Raw genomic sequence first — 14,861 nt, 5'->3', positions numbered from 1 at the left:
TTTGATTTATTGTTATGGTATACCATGCATTGATTTTAAAGTATCATCATTTGCTTAAAGACCAAATACTAAATTTCAGGTCCATAAAGAAATGTGTTTCAATATTAGTAATAAAAGCCACCATAAAGCTTGTGAAGGGTGATTTGTGGATTCTAAATGTATATTTATTTTAATCACGAGGTGATTCTTCTCAGATATTCAAAACACTTAAAAAAAAAAAACCCTTTGTGTGGAAGCACAAAGAGATGGAATACCAACAGTTCTGTTTCTGACGGAAAAAAAATTAAGATGAGCCCAAAGGACCTGATACTGTTTTGTCGAATGAAGATGTCACTTTCACAGCACCCACTGTTCTCAAACCGTTGTGTGTCCCTCAAAGAAAAGGTTGCAGGTGAGGAAGGCAAATGGAGGGGGGGGACCCTCCATGTAGGTATTTTACAAACATTTTGACAAAAGAGAATGTAACTGGTTACTTGTCTTTTGGATTCAGAGAACTAATTTGTATAGAAATGTCCCCTCTTCAGGAAAATCGGTAACTCTCAGAGCTGGGTGGTTTGGAAACCTTTTGTCAAACCATGGTTGCTTTGGTGGAGAACCCGGCAAATCCTCTCTCTAGGTGTTAGGCTGAAACTAGCAGGCGCTGAAAACCTAAAGCGGAAAATTTACAACATGATCAGCCCCAACCACAAACCAAAAAACTTGCTACTGGTGCAAACATACGTTCCAGATTAAGTTAGGCAAATGGCTCTCGTTTTCTCAGGGTTGAAAGTTGATCAGGAAAATTCAAAATTGAGTAAACTGTGCTTCCAGTGGATTACCGGATCCTCTAATGCTTATAAATCCCTCCCAACCACTTACTCAAGAGCTAATATATTTTATTACCTTCTTGAGAGCTTAGTTTACAATCTCTGGCAAATTTAATCCAATCAGGTTTTACTTTCCAGGAACACATATAGTTTTAAAAGTTGGGTAAGTTGAAAAACTAGGTGTATTCTCTTCTCTAATGTTAAACTGCTAGATAGCTAATGTGTAACTCAGTTGCTTTAATGCCTTTTCTATTTCTTCACATACACACTAACTTTAAAAAGCAGAAATTAAACTGTTGGATTTATTTGAAACTTTCTTTAAAGTTTAATTCATCAGAGGTGCAGGTGATTTTTTTTCACAGCATGAGACAAAATAAGAGTGTTACCTACACCTTTAATTATGTCAGGAAAGACTGAAATCATGCCTTTTTTTTTTTAATGGGTTAAGTGTATTTTGCAACCTTCCTGTGGTCATACAACTATCTCCCAGCTCAGTCATTTGATGACCAGCCTAGCTATTAAGATGCCAGGTAAGCTAGTTTAGAATTACCTCTGGATTCTCCAAGATGGCTAGCTCCCTAGGCAAGTTGCAGAAGACACACCTTGGGTCCCTTCTTATCTTGGGATAGGAAGTCACTCCCTATTACCTACCTGAATTTGAATGATCATCCTGCAGATTTTAACCAATATTGTCATGTTGAAGTTTGGTAGTTATTGTTTACATGGCTCTCCTCCCCAGGGGGTCTTGGAAAGTGTTTAAGAGATTACTGATTTCCAAGAAATCAAACAAAGAAATCTGTTCTTTTATAACTGGTGAAACACACACTTTCCTTTAACTAAATAGTGTATATTTGACGTTGACAAATGCGCAAGAGACAGGAAACTTATTTTAAATGACTTTGAAGGAGAACAAATAAATAGGACAGAAGCAATCCTCTAGAAGAGTGGGATTGGAATTAAAGAAAAAGTTTGGAATGAGGTAGAAGGGGGTGGCCATCTATGCTGTAAAATGGTTTAAAGTTTCATCGAACACATACAGGTGGTGAGCAAACATCACTGGAGAGCCTCCTTTCAGGGGGTCCTAATCATTATCATTCAGTGTCTTGATTGTGATTTGTCTCCTTAAAAGGAGGTTTCTTGTACTTCTTTTCACCACGTTTTTCTCTGGCAAAGGTGGTCCTGAAATATCCACCCAGGTCTGGGAGTTTCTGATTTACTTAGACTAACCCAGAAAAGTCATTCTGAAACTGTGTCAAGAATACACTTTTTTTTTAAAGTAAGAAATTCCTGATTAATAAATTAGGAATCTTAGCCACTCTGTCCCCAGGTCATAAGGAAAAATCTCCAGTCAAGGAAAGAAGTTCCCAAAAACCCAGACTGAGGGAACAAATTGTAGGCACCCAGGAGTTCAGTAACTGCTCTGTACTTCCCCCAAATCTCCACAAGTCCCCCGAACCAACAGAGGAAAGCCCCATGTCCTCCACACCTGATTCTCTTTCTTGTTACCGAACCTCGGTATGTAAGAATGAATTTACCCAAGGATGGAAGCTCAATTCAGAGAATAAGCTCTGGGAAAACATACCAACCAAAGACATTCAAACATTATCATGATATTTCAGTTGTAGTTTCACCACGGGGAGGTGGATCCTGGTCACGAATATTCGAATCTCTGAGTCACGATTATTCAACAGGTCCCCTTTGCTATCCTGCACACTTCAGCTGCCACGCTGCCTTTGCCTGTTTTCACAGGGTCATGCCGCTAGTGTAAAACAGCTCCCAGCGTGGCTGAGTTTCTCTTGCAGCACGGACTTGTCTTAGAGTTTGGACAAAATGACTCTTGAGACCACAAAATTGACTAAACTATGAGAAAAAAAAATATCTTTGGGGATAACTCAGCAGTGACTTTGCACACCAAAAAGGGGGCAAACATTTTGTGCAAGCAGCGCTGTGTGAGAAAACAGACTAAACTGTTAACCTATGAAATATTTAATATTTGTATGTCAAGAGAGAGAACAATATAGTTTTGAAGCTGATTTACCACTAAACTGAGAAATTCACAGAAAATTTTCACTGTAATACTGTGGCAAATAGAGGATTATTTTATCCTGAAACGTATTGTAATTCACGTTACTATACAAAGGCAGTTTTGTAATCAGTTTATCGAGGCTATTTTAGAGGAAAGAAACCCCCTACCGTAAGATACCGAAATCTTTCCCCTTTTCATTTTCCTGGCCCATTCTGATCAAGTTTGGATCAAGCTGATTTGAAATGATTTTTGTACAATCGATATTTTAATAGAAATTTGGTTTTGGCTGTCTTGCCTACTCAGAATGGAATACTTTTGTCCTCAAAGTCGATTCAAGAGAGTAGATGATTAGAACAGGGTTCAGGAGGCAGGGAAGAGATTTCACTCAAAGTCCAAAAAGTGAGGCAAGTTTCAGTAAAGGAAGGTGCAGTTGGAAATCTTTAAAAACTAGTCTTGAACGTGCTGACTTATATGTTGCTAGGGAGATGACGCAATGAAAAGACATCAGCGGAAAGTGATCTTTATTGTACTTTGCTTAACCCTACGGTAAAACGGAGATCCAAACAGGGAGACCTGGGGAAATTTGTATCTTGGAGTTGAGGTCTGGAAGTAGGAAAAGAGGTCGTGGTGGGTACTGAGCCAGGCGCGGCCCCTCTTTAGTGCTGTCAGATAAGTTTCTGGCAAGCTCTTTAGCACGCCGCGGACCGGGCGCCCGCTGCAGAGCCACCTGCTACCGGGCGGTAATGAACCAGCACCTGGGCGCACCCCGGGGAGACGGCTCTAGCCCTGGACAGAGCCGTGCGACCGAGGGCCCAGTGGGTCTGGACGTACAGCTCTCGGACCACAGGTCTCTCGTGGCTGAGATCACCAGCCCAGGGAGGATGAAGCTCATAGTACAGAGCTCTTAAAACGGTGAGCCGGTACAGCTCTGGCCAGCTTAGAGGTGGTGGTGAAAAGTTGGTCAAAGTTGCGGCTAAGATTTCTACCACAAGCGACTGAGAGTGGCGCTGCTTTCATGATACAGTCGATGCAAATTCGGGGAGCAGGCAAATGGTGTGTCAACTCTGGGGCACTCTAGCTAACACCGGGCACGGAGCAAGCAAGCCTTTCCACACACGAACTGTAGACTTTTAAAACCCATTGTCGCTTTGGGCTCAGATCGTAAGATTTTGAGCCAGTTTCCTACGGTGAGGGGGTGGTCGGAGAGAGGAATCAGGCGAGGGCTGTAACTTCGGGGTTCTGGCGGAGGGGAGCGGGAAGGGGGCGCGCTGGGTGCTGTCCATGGTGCTGGGAAGAACGCGGCTTCATTTCGCTTCTTTTTGCGGCACCCAAACCGAGCTCAGGTGTGGGGAAAAAAAAAAAGAGAGACGGAGAAACCGAAAACTTCAGCGGTTGAGATTTTTTTTTTCTTCCCATGAATGTGGAAAATACGCATAATGATGTATAACTTAAACAGCTCTCTACGAGAGTTCTACCCTATTTCTCTGTCTGCACAGCTGAGTCAGCAGCGGTAACTGGTCATTACAAGACGGTTTCCTCCTTAAAGTGTTCCAATTTTTCAAAGTAATGTAATTATCAATTACTGACATACAAAGTAAAGAGGAAGGAGGAAAGAAGAAAGGGTGGTTTGAGACTTTAAACATATCCAAAGGCACTTGGCTATTTTCAGGTTTGATACCATGTATTAATACAACAGCATGACTTAGCCCATTAGATAATATGAGCTTACTGAGAAATTATTTTTAAAAATATCATATATTTAAATAATTCTCTAAGCTTCATGCTAGCCAAATACTGCAGTTATGTTTTTTGTTAGCAAGAATAAAAGAAGTGGTTTATGTATTGTTGTGGGTGTGTGTGTGAATCTGAAATGGCTGATTTCACTTTAAGCTTCAAAATGGTATTATAATAACTGCATTCTCTTAAAACAAATTAGATTTCTTAAAAGACAGGTGTCCAGAAAGAAAGCAATATACAAATAGAAAGTATTTCAAAATTAGAATAAAGAACTAAATAGAAACATTGCTTATCTAGGAAGCAAAGCACACTTCAAGAAAGAGAGAAAAAAACATATATAGGTTTTACATATGTGTAAAATACATGTTTTTTACAAAAAGTTTGTGTGTGTAATGTGTGTGTGTGAAACTATGTGATGAAATTTCAGGTAGAATATTAACTATGTTTGGTCAAACCAGAAATGTGAAAAACATGGCTAATTGTGTTAACATGAAAAATGTTAGCCTTAGCAACTTGAATCCATGTGACAATGAAGAAGGGACAAGAATTCAAACAGCTGACACAATGATCAGCAGCAACTGACAGCATCTCATTTGATATTTGATATCAAGCACAAGATCAATATTTGTGAGATCAATGCAATTTTAATGGTTTTCTTTTGAAACTGTATGAAAGCCAAATTGTGACACTCTGTGCTAGGGTTATTTTTAGAGATGGCTATTCCAGGGGATGATATTAAGTAATTTACTGAGGCAAAGCAAAAAAAAAAACAAAAAAAACAAGCAAAAGCAATTCCCCCCCCCCCCCCCGCTCCGGCCCCAAAATCTCCAAACCAAAACCACCACAACAAACCATCAATATTTCTTCAGTTGATAAATCCTGATTATCAGTACCCAGAGAAGGTAGGCACATTTATTGGAAAAAAGCCATGTAATTATAGTTAAAACAAAGAAGAAAACAACCCTTTGGGAAACTCTTTGGAGGTACATGAAGATGAACTGAATCAGAGGTACCTTTTTCAGGCACAATGGGATTAGGTAGTACTTGAGCAAAAAGAAATGAAAATGATAAAAAGAGAAAGCTAGCCCTTTCGGCTATAGGGGCAATTGCTCCATGTGTGGAATTCTGTGTGAAGTAACAGATTTTTCTGTGTCCTAGGCAGAAGAGAAAACTGAGACCCCTATCTGAAACTCATCGTAAGGTCCCACAAAGGTCACATGGAGGGAAAAAAAGTAATTAAGTATACATATTGTCTATTATTTTCCTTATGTTTATACATTAAAAATAAAATGCAAATTGATCTCAGAGGCACGTAGGTCCCCAACCTATAAATCTTTAAATGGTAATTGAGAAGGGTTCTACTCTCTATTTTTCAGTCTTTACTGCTTAGTCAGACAGCAATGTTAACTCATTTGCTTACCAGCTCATTCTGACAAAAAAAGCTAAACTTTGTTTTTACAGATTCAGTTTTGAGGAATTTTCACGCAGAGGAATCTAAGACAAACAGCAGTTTCTGGGGAGGTAGATGAAGGGTGGTGCAGAGAGAGTATTTTGGAAAGGCAGTAACAAGGTGAGATGTGGTGTGCTCCTGATAAGCAGATGTTTTAAGCTTTTGCACTAAAAAAGAAGAGTTTTCCACTTGTAATTCAACTTTAATTAAGAACTTAGGAGAGACTGGTTTCTTTTTTGCTTGAATAATGGGACACTTTGGGAAATTTTAGATGCCTGACCTAAAGACTTCTCCTCCCTTTCCAAGACAGAGAATAAAATACTTCAAAACCATGCAATTCTTAGAATTTTTAGGTCAATGTTTCTCTTTTGCTAATGTTTTTCTTGATGAAAGTAAATTACATGATAAAGAAATTGTTAATTTATTATTACTAACAGGTCACTTTAAAAAAAGGCATTGTATTATATGCTTTTAAGTGAAATACAGACCTAGTCCTTTTGCAATAGAATTAAATCATACACCTAGTATACTCCTTAAAAGCCTAGGTAAAAGCATATTTTCCAGGATTTTGAATAACTCCATAACAAACAGTCACTCTCTGCATGTGTCTCTGTATTGTATTTTATTTCAAGTCTGGCTGATTGCCTATAAACTAAAGACACCAATGGTTTATATCAACTCTTCTTTAATGAAATAAAGCCAACCTTAAACACTTACACACAATTTACAGATGCAAATGAACTTGAGGTATTAAAAAATGTTTATTACAATGTCTTGCAGAATTTCAACATGAAAAATTTATTTAAGAGAAAGTAAATTTACAAACAATCCTCGTGACCAACATATATGGAATACCTACTAGGTTACTTGCACTGAAGAGACATACACATACTGTATATGTTGTCTGTCCTGGTGGAATGGTCACATATACCCCATGGATGGATATGTACATGTATGTGTGTACACATACACACAGACATATATGCATATATACATATTTTTCTGTTAGGTCTTAAAAAGACCCTGAGTATTTCAAAAAAGGAAATGAACTTTCTGTTCAATTGCAGTTAATTTGGACTTCAATTTGGCTCATCATAATTTGACCAATAATTTTTACCTGATAGCATGAAGGGCAATACTTAGAATTTAAAAGTTTAGTGTTCCAAAAATGCTGCTCTTCTTAAGCCACTTTGAAGTAATGCTAGTCAGTTTAAGATCCAGATCTACATGTTAATCTCTAGTTTTGCCTTCAAACAGAATTCAGTTACAAAGAACTTGGAAAGATTTTGAATCTATTCAGGAGGGGAAAACTCTTTAATTTTCTGAGGAGTAAAAACTCCCCAAGAAACTTCATATAGCTTCTTAGATTTTGCTTAGCATACGTGATAAAACATTGATTGTTGCAGTTTGGTGACCCATGAAATTTGGGGGTTAGTTTTCTCTTCAGACCAGAGCATATAATTATGCAAATAAAGAGCTGTCACTGATCTAGTGAAATACTCACAAACACATGCACTCTGAAATTGGACAGAAAAGTGAAAATGGTTGGTGATGTGATGGTGCCATGGTTTGTTTTCCTGCCAAGTTTCTATCCAAGTTCATTATTCAAATTGTAAACTTTAAAAAGAGACATATCATTCGTGGGGGTGTTGGTTGTCTTTTCATTTCAGATTCTTTGTATTGGTACTGCAGGCTGGCTACAAAGTACAGTTCAACATTATTTTACCTATGATAGTCTCCCATATTGCCCGATGCATTAGCCAAGGAAGAAAAAGTGGAATGATCTGGAAAGAAAAATGCAGGGCCTCTCTAGATTTCTCTCTAGAAACATGTTTCATGTCTGTTTCAAATAGAACTCAACAGTACAAAGAATATAGTGAAAGGTTTTTTTTTTTTTTTAAACAAATCTCAAGGCAAAGGACTGGGAAAAGTTGCCTGGAAGGCCTCATGGATTAAGTCAAATTTCCATTTTCAAGCTTTTTTCCATTCAAAGGGAAAAGGCTGGTCACTGCATGATATCCACTTAATGGTCAAACTTTCAGGACGATTTTCTCCTATCTAGCAATTAAAGCCCACTACATAATATTTGGTGACTTTAACCTTTAAGGTACATTTATAATTACCACTCCTCTAAAACCTTTGTGCTAAGAATTAACAAGAGTTCTTGAATGTAACCATGCTCTTTGGCATCAAGGTCTCCCAATTCCAGAGTTGCCATTGCGCAGGCTGTTGCATAATTTCAGATGTCACAGAGAGCTCCACTGATGAAATCTGAGAAGGCTCATGTCAGACCACTGACTGCTAAAGACATCACTACATGAAAGATCAGTGGTGTGAAACTTTAAAAACATCGATCCAAATGAATCAATTAAATCAACATTCATCCCTCCTAAGTGTGAGGTTTAAAACTATCATTGTTGCCTTTTTTTTTTAACCCTACATAGATTTTGAGATAAACGCTGGAATGCTTTGATGGTTACTTCTATTCTCGAATCTCTGTTAATCGACTTTGTGCTATTTTCCTCTTTTCAACATCTTCCACTTGGTGTACATTCTTTACTTTTAGTACAGTGCATGACAGTTGCAGTGCTCTAAATCTAAAACCGCCTAACAAAGCTGACGCTTTAGGTAGGGCAGCTTTAAGCTCTGTGAAGTGTTGATTAAAAACCCTTTCCCAGACTCAAACTGATCTTTTTGGAGATTAATAGAATATTAGATAAAAGGAAGACGAACAATTCAAGAGACTCCCACTCAGTCACACTATACAAGGAAGGAAGGAAGGAAAGTATTCAATTTTTGAAAGGGGGTACCTCCTGGAGTCTTTTATTTTATATTATTATACCTCCTAATAAGTAATCATGAAATAACCACCACTATTATCCTTTTTTGCCACCCATATTTCAAAAATGAGACTATCTTACATTTATTTAAAGACTTTTAATTTTTTCTCTATAGAGGCATAGGCAAAGTTTTTGAGAAAATTTTAGACTTTCTGTAATAGTAATCTTTCTGAAATGAACTAAGATTACAGACACCAAAAGGAACCTGTCAGTTTACAGTTACAATCTATGATTTGAAGGGGAGACACACGTGTCTGGATTGGAACCCCACCCCCCCACCCAGGTAATCCAGAGAAAAATGAAACATTCTAATTTATTAGCACTGATAATACAGGAAACATTATTTTGTTATCCACACTCCCTCAAAGGAGTTACAGGTTTTAAAGAAGGAAAAGCTGTGAAATACATGTAAACAAGATATTTTTAGACTAGAGGTAATACATCCAGGATCTATATAGGGATTTGGGAGCAATTTAATCTCAGCAGACTCCTTCTGGAAAACATTTGTTTACCATATATAGTAAAGTATATTTTATAAAATGATAGTTTAACAACAGGTTCTAATTTCCTTGTAGCTAAGGAGATATTTCAGGTCTTAAAAACATTAGCTTTGTGAAAGTTCCAACCTAAAGAGTGACTCAACTGAAGTTAGGATATTACTTTACAGCAATAATAGTAATAATAAGCAGCTATAAGGTTTAAAATATTGATAAATGCTGTCCCATCATTCTTTTTAAATTTCTGCTTTTATTGACCTCTATGTGTGACAAAATGAACTTCTGAACAAGAATAACACATCACTGAATATTGGGAAAATTGTTTTTTATTTTAAAATAGTAAACAGAAATATATCATATATAGGAAACTCCTGTGCTTTAGTTTTCTTTTGGTATAAACAATAATGTAATCCAAGTTGAAGCACAAGGTAGAAACTTGAGAAAAGAATAATTATTACAAGTACATCTCCTCCTTCCCCATTCAAATATCCATGAATACCTTTAATGGCTATATGGTTCTGTACCTTTAGAAAGCTCCAAAGCCAGGATCTGGCTTTTAAGTTTTAACAGGACTATTCTGAACCTTAGATTTATCAGCAACTCCTTGCTTCCCATTACACTTCCTCTAATAACTCACTATACAATTAAAAAAAGAAAGATAAAAGCCCACTTCCAAACTTTAAACCTCTACTCTGCTGAAAACTTGTCTAAAGAAATCAGAATGGGAGATCAGAGCAGAAACTTTGTTAACCCTTATCTCGTTCAAGCAGGCGGGCTACTACCAACTAACTGTTGTTATTCTGGGAAAATTGAGGTGAATATAATAGTATTATATTCATACTAAGAAACCTATAATCAACAGGTTATAAAAAAATCCACATTACAAGGAATCTTACCAATAATCAGCTGGAGGTCTAGGGTGGGTTGCTTCGCTCTCTCCCGGTGGCAACAGCTTAGATCCACAAGTAGAAACTGTATTTACACAACTTAAGTTTGCAAATAGCTCTCTATAGATAGTTAAATAAGGCCTAACAACACAGTAGTTTCAAAGGCAATTTAAACAGTGATTTACTCCAGTTTTTAAAGAGAGAGGTGAGAAAACTGAAGAGAAGGAATAGGAGTGATTTGGTTTATAACCGGAGCGTATTTGCTCTAATTCAGTTGGAGAAGCTTCACAAACTGACTACTGTACAAGTGCTGATTAAAAAAAACAAACAATAAAATTAGTTCCCTGTGAACATTTTCAGATACTGAAAACACCACACAATTTGTAACACTCTGAAAAATACATACAGTCCATATCAATTCTCAAAGCCTGTCTGTGGAAGGTACCATTAATTAACACAGTTCACCATTACTTCCAAAACAGAAAAAGATTGCAGACCAACATGCTTGACATTGTTGGAGTTATACATCTCAAGGACTTGGATAAAATGATGTTTTGAGTTTTCCACCTATGTTGTTTCTGCTAAAATAACATCAAAAGATATTCATATAAGACTACTGAAGAAAGATCACCTTAACTTAGCATCATTACAATTATGAGAACTAATTAAAGCACTTGTGTACCAAACACAGATACTATCAGTTTTAAAACTTGCTGAAATCGATTCATAATATAAAAACAATGAGGTTTGGTTTTTTTTTTTAAAGTTATTCTTCTGAGGAGTCAGACAGTCCTAAGTCATTTTGGGTACATTTTATCATGTCCTCAAATAAGGCAGGCATATTGTTGCATATCTTTAAAAAAGGATGGAAAAATATTAAATTCAGATCCTCACTTATTCGAAACAGAATCTTCTCTAGGTAATTAAATTCTACAAGCAATTAAAAATTGATAATGTTAAGATTTAACATGTGAATTTAAAAGTCAGCAAAATCTTAACTTTTTTTTTTTTTTACCTTATACTTCACAGTGTTGTTGGCCAGATCTTAGCTGGACTAAAAAACTTAACTGTTGAAACTGTAGGGCAAAACGTTACAGAGGAGGACTACTACGAATTATACCATTAGGTTGGGAGGAGAAAAGTCTTTCATACTGTTGGAGCAGAAAACTAAAAAGAATCATCTTAGCTCCACTAAGTCTTTCAGAAGGAAAAGGTTCAAGAGCACACAAGTTCATTTTCCTGATGAGGATAAAAAATTATCTCCCTAAAAAGGCCTAACAACCCCCCACCCCCAAAGCTCAGAACATAATCCAGTTAGGATTAACAACAACAAACTTCCTCTACATTAAGATTTAAACAAGACTTAACTATGCTATGTAAATTACAATGCTACCCAATACACAGTGTATTTTAGAAAGTAAATTCTAATGATGAAGTTGGAAATTGCACTGAAAATGAAACCTTTCACCCATATACTTAAACGATTTGCTCATCGTCACGCACTGGTTTAAACACTCTCTTCTGCAATCAGAGACCTGTGTAAAGTCTCATATTCAACTGGCAAGGATTTTCCGCCATAACGTGGATTCGGTACTTTATCCTTTTGTTTTTTAGGGTGTGTGTGTGTGCACTTCTGGTCTCAAAAATAGGATTGTTAGGGAGCGCACAAGTTGCCCTCCCCAAACTACACAGTACATCACCGCATGCATGTTCTGAATTTGAACTTGGCTTTGGGGGGTTTGAGTTTGGTTTTGGATAGGGAACTGTATAACTTCTTTAAAAAACAAACAACAAAAAAAAGACTTAAGAAGTCCTTAGGGAAAATCCTATTGAAAATGGGAGTTTTTAAGTCTAGAATAAAAAGTTTGCTTGGGTTCGGAGAGAGAAAAATGGACACGATTCTGGGTAAAGTATATGTGTGGCGGAGGTGGGGGGCGGGGGCCGCGGGAGCGGCGCGGAGAAGGCGGGCGGTAGGACCGCGCGGACGCCGCTCGTCCCTCAGCGCCAGCGCCGGCTCCTTCTGGACCGTCTGGGGCGCGCGGGCCGCGCCGGGCAGGGCGCCGTCAGCCTCGGTCGGCGCGGAGCCGCGGGCTCGGCCCGCAGGAAGCGCCGGCGCGACCGGTGCACCCGGATTGCTTTGACAGTTGCACTCATCTAGAAATAATGCCGAACGCCGTTTAGCTGTGTCTCTATATATATATATCACGGCCCTGTGGCCCGAGGGGGAAAACAATCTAATGAGGGGCTGGGAGTCGGCTCGCCGGGCCCGGCGGGGGGTGTGTGTTGGTCTGTGTGTGGAGGGGTGAGGCGGGGGACGCCGGCTCCGGGGGCGCTTCCTCGCCCCCCCGCCCCCCTCCGCGTCCTCGCTCTCGCTCTCCTCTTACAGCTCTTCGTGCTTTATTCGGTGCGAGCGCCGCGTCAGAGCCGGCTTGGGGGAGCTGCTCTTGGCCTCGGAGGCTTCGGTGAAGAATTTGAAAATAGACGGGAAGCTCTTCCAGGAAGTGAGCTCGTGGCGGTCGGTGCCTGAAAAAACGCAGACAGGGGAAGGGGTAGGGGGGTTACGCGGTGGCCTCGCGCGCCGCCGGCGCGGGAGGAGGGGCGGGGGGACACGGGGCCGCCGATCGTCGGTCCCGGAGGCCGCGGCCTCCCCGGCACCGCGCCCCCGCCGCCCCTCCGCGGCCTGCGACCCCCTGGGGCCGACCCCTGGGGACCACCCCTGTACCTGAGGGCTCACGTGGCACCCCCCCGCCCCGGGGGGAGGCTCGCAGGCCGACTCCGCGGCTCCCGGGCCCGCGACCCCGGGACTCCGCCGTCGCGGGCCGGAGGCCCCCCAGCACGTCCACCTCCCCCACCCTGATGCGCGGCCGCGGCCCGTTAGTCTCCCAGCGGTCGCCCGAGGCGCGGCCTCAGCCCCCTGCGGGCCAATCGAGGCGCGGGGCGGGGAAGGGCCACTCCCTCTCCCGCCGGGGAAAACCACCCACCGCCCCCAGGCTCGGCGCGCGCGGGGATTGGTCTCCCCGGCGCGGCTCGGCGTCCCGGCCGCTGCCTCACCCACCGCGGAGCACTCACGGTTCTTTGCTTCCCGAGAGAAGGAAACACGTCCGAGTTTAGTGTCCCAGCAGTTTACGTTTTTTTTTTTTTTTTTTTTAACAGATCTTAGGGGACAGTTTTACAGAAGCTAAACAAAACCCTCCAGTGTTTCAAGGCAGTCACTGGTAAAACGGCCTCTAGGCCCCCCTATGTTGTCAGGAGGAATGCAACTCACCAAATGAAGGTTAAGTGGTCTAGTTTATGGAGCTCTTTTATTTTACTACAGCTTCTTTTCTGTGGGCTTCAGTTTCATGCTAATGTAATTTTTTTTTTTTAAATAAAATCTTCAGTTTGAGACAGACCAAAAAAATAAAAAAAATAACACTGATGTAGACAGAAGAAGAGACGAGGCCGTTAACCTGTTTTTGACTCCTTGGGATAGCTCACATCATTTTACTAATAGCTTTATAAACGGAACACTTTTTAAATTAAAAAAAATAATGACAGCAACAAAGACTGTCCCCCTAGAAATAATGAGTGAATAGTTTTGAAACGGTTGAAATATCTTCCTAGATCACTCAATTATGCAGAGGGACACTGCCTGGAAGTCTCTGGATTCGGGGCCCTCTGTCTGATACTTTAACATTGTTAATGATAATTCTTTAGTCTGTAATAGTAGGTCATTGCTATGGTTACTCTACAATGGTGCAACACTTTGCTTTCCCCTTCAGCTATTCGCTGAGTCCTGGTAACCACATTTGTTGCCTAGCAACAGTTTTGTGACAGTATCACAATCTGGGAGTTACAACAATAAGGATGCTATGGCTGCCTCGACCAGAGAGCAGGAAGCTATATTCTGTGCCTGTGACTTAGCTGTGGGAGCTAGCCTTACTCGAGAGTCCTTCTTTTAATAGGTGTCCTCAGAAGGATGCTCTCTACCCTCCTGTCCGCTACAGATTGGCCTAATGAACCTGCATTTGGAACTAAGATCTAGTACTGAAGTCATATCCTTGAGAAATATCCCCCAACACTGCTGGGTTCAGATTGAAAAATGAGGTCATCTTTCCATTTGCTTACTCATTTTGGGCAAAATTCAATGTTAGTCAGGGGGAGAAAGAAGATGAGTGTAGGTTTATCCTGGCAAATCCTAAAGTGCCTGACTGGATTTTGATGTCTTAGTAGAATTCTTGGGGAAAAAATTATATATATGCGTGCCTGCATCAATAAGTGTGTAAAATTTCAAGTTCTTTAGAATATATTTAACTTCCCAATATTTATTGTCAGTATATAACTTTCACTGATTTATTCGGCTAACAGTCTGAACGACTTCCTTTGAATTTGGAGTCATCTATATTCTCCAAATACAAAAGAAGTTTGTGAGCAGTTCTAGATAAGCTCAGACATACCTACTTTAAATAATATTTCATGGGTATGTTTAGAAGGGGGCCCAGTTTATGGACCGGTTTATGAAACGACCAACCCTGTTTGTAGAGTCTTGTAAGTCCAGTTTCATTTCAATAATAATTATTAGTAGCAATTATAATGAAAAAACATTTTTAAGTCAATTGTATTGACTATTCTCCGATGC

At 40.0% G+C, this 14,861-nt stretch overlaps 1 protein-coding gene across 2 annotated transcripts in view; it reads right to left on the bottom strand.

Annotated features, from left to right (window-relative positions):
* FAM172A (family with sequence similarity 172 member A) overlaps nt 9,159–14,861 on the bottom strand; it is a 409,085-nt gene continuing 403,382 nt past the window's right edge. For both annotated transcript variants that reach the window (XM_018050039.1, XM_018050040.1), the window contains one exon: nt 9,159–12,766. In XM_018050039.1, coding sequence (XP_017905528.1) covers nt 12,624–12,766 — 143 coding nt within the window. In that variant the 3' untranslated portion in view covers nt 9,159–12,623. The remainder of the gene's footprint in view (nt 12,767–14,861) is intronic.

The sequence above is a fragment of the Capra hircus genome, chromosome 7 (genome assembly GCF_001704415.2).
Source record: "Capra hircus breed San Clemente chromosome 7, ASM170441v1, whole genome shotgun sequence".
Lineage (NCBI taxonomy): Eukaryota > Metazoa > Chordata > Mammalia > Artiodactyla > Bovidae > Capra > Capra hircus.
This window is presented reverse-complemented; position numbering and strand designations above follow the sequence as displayed.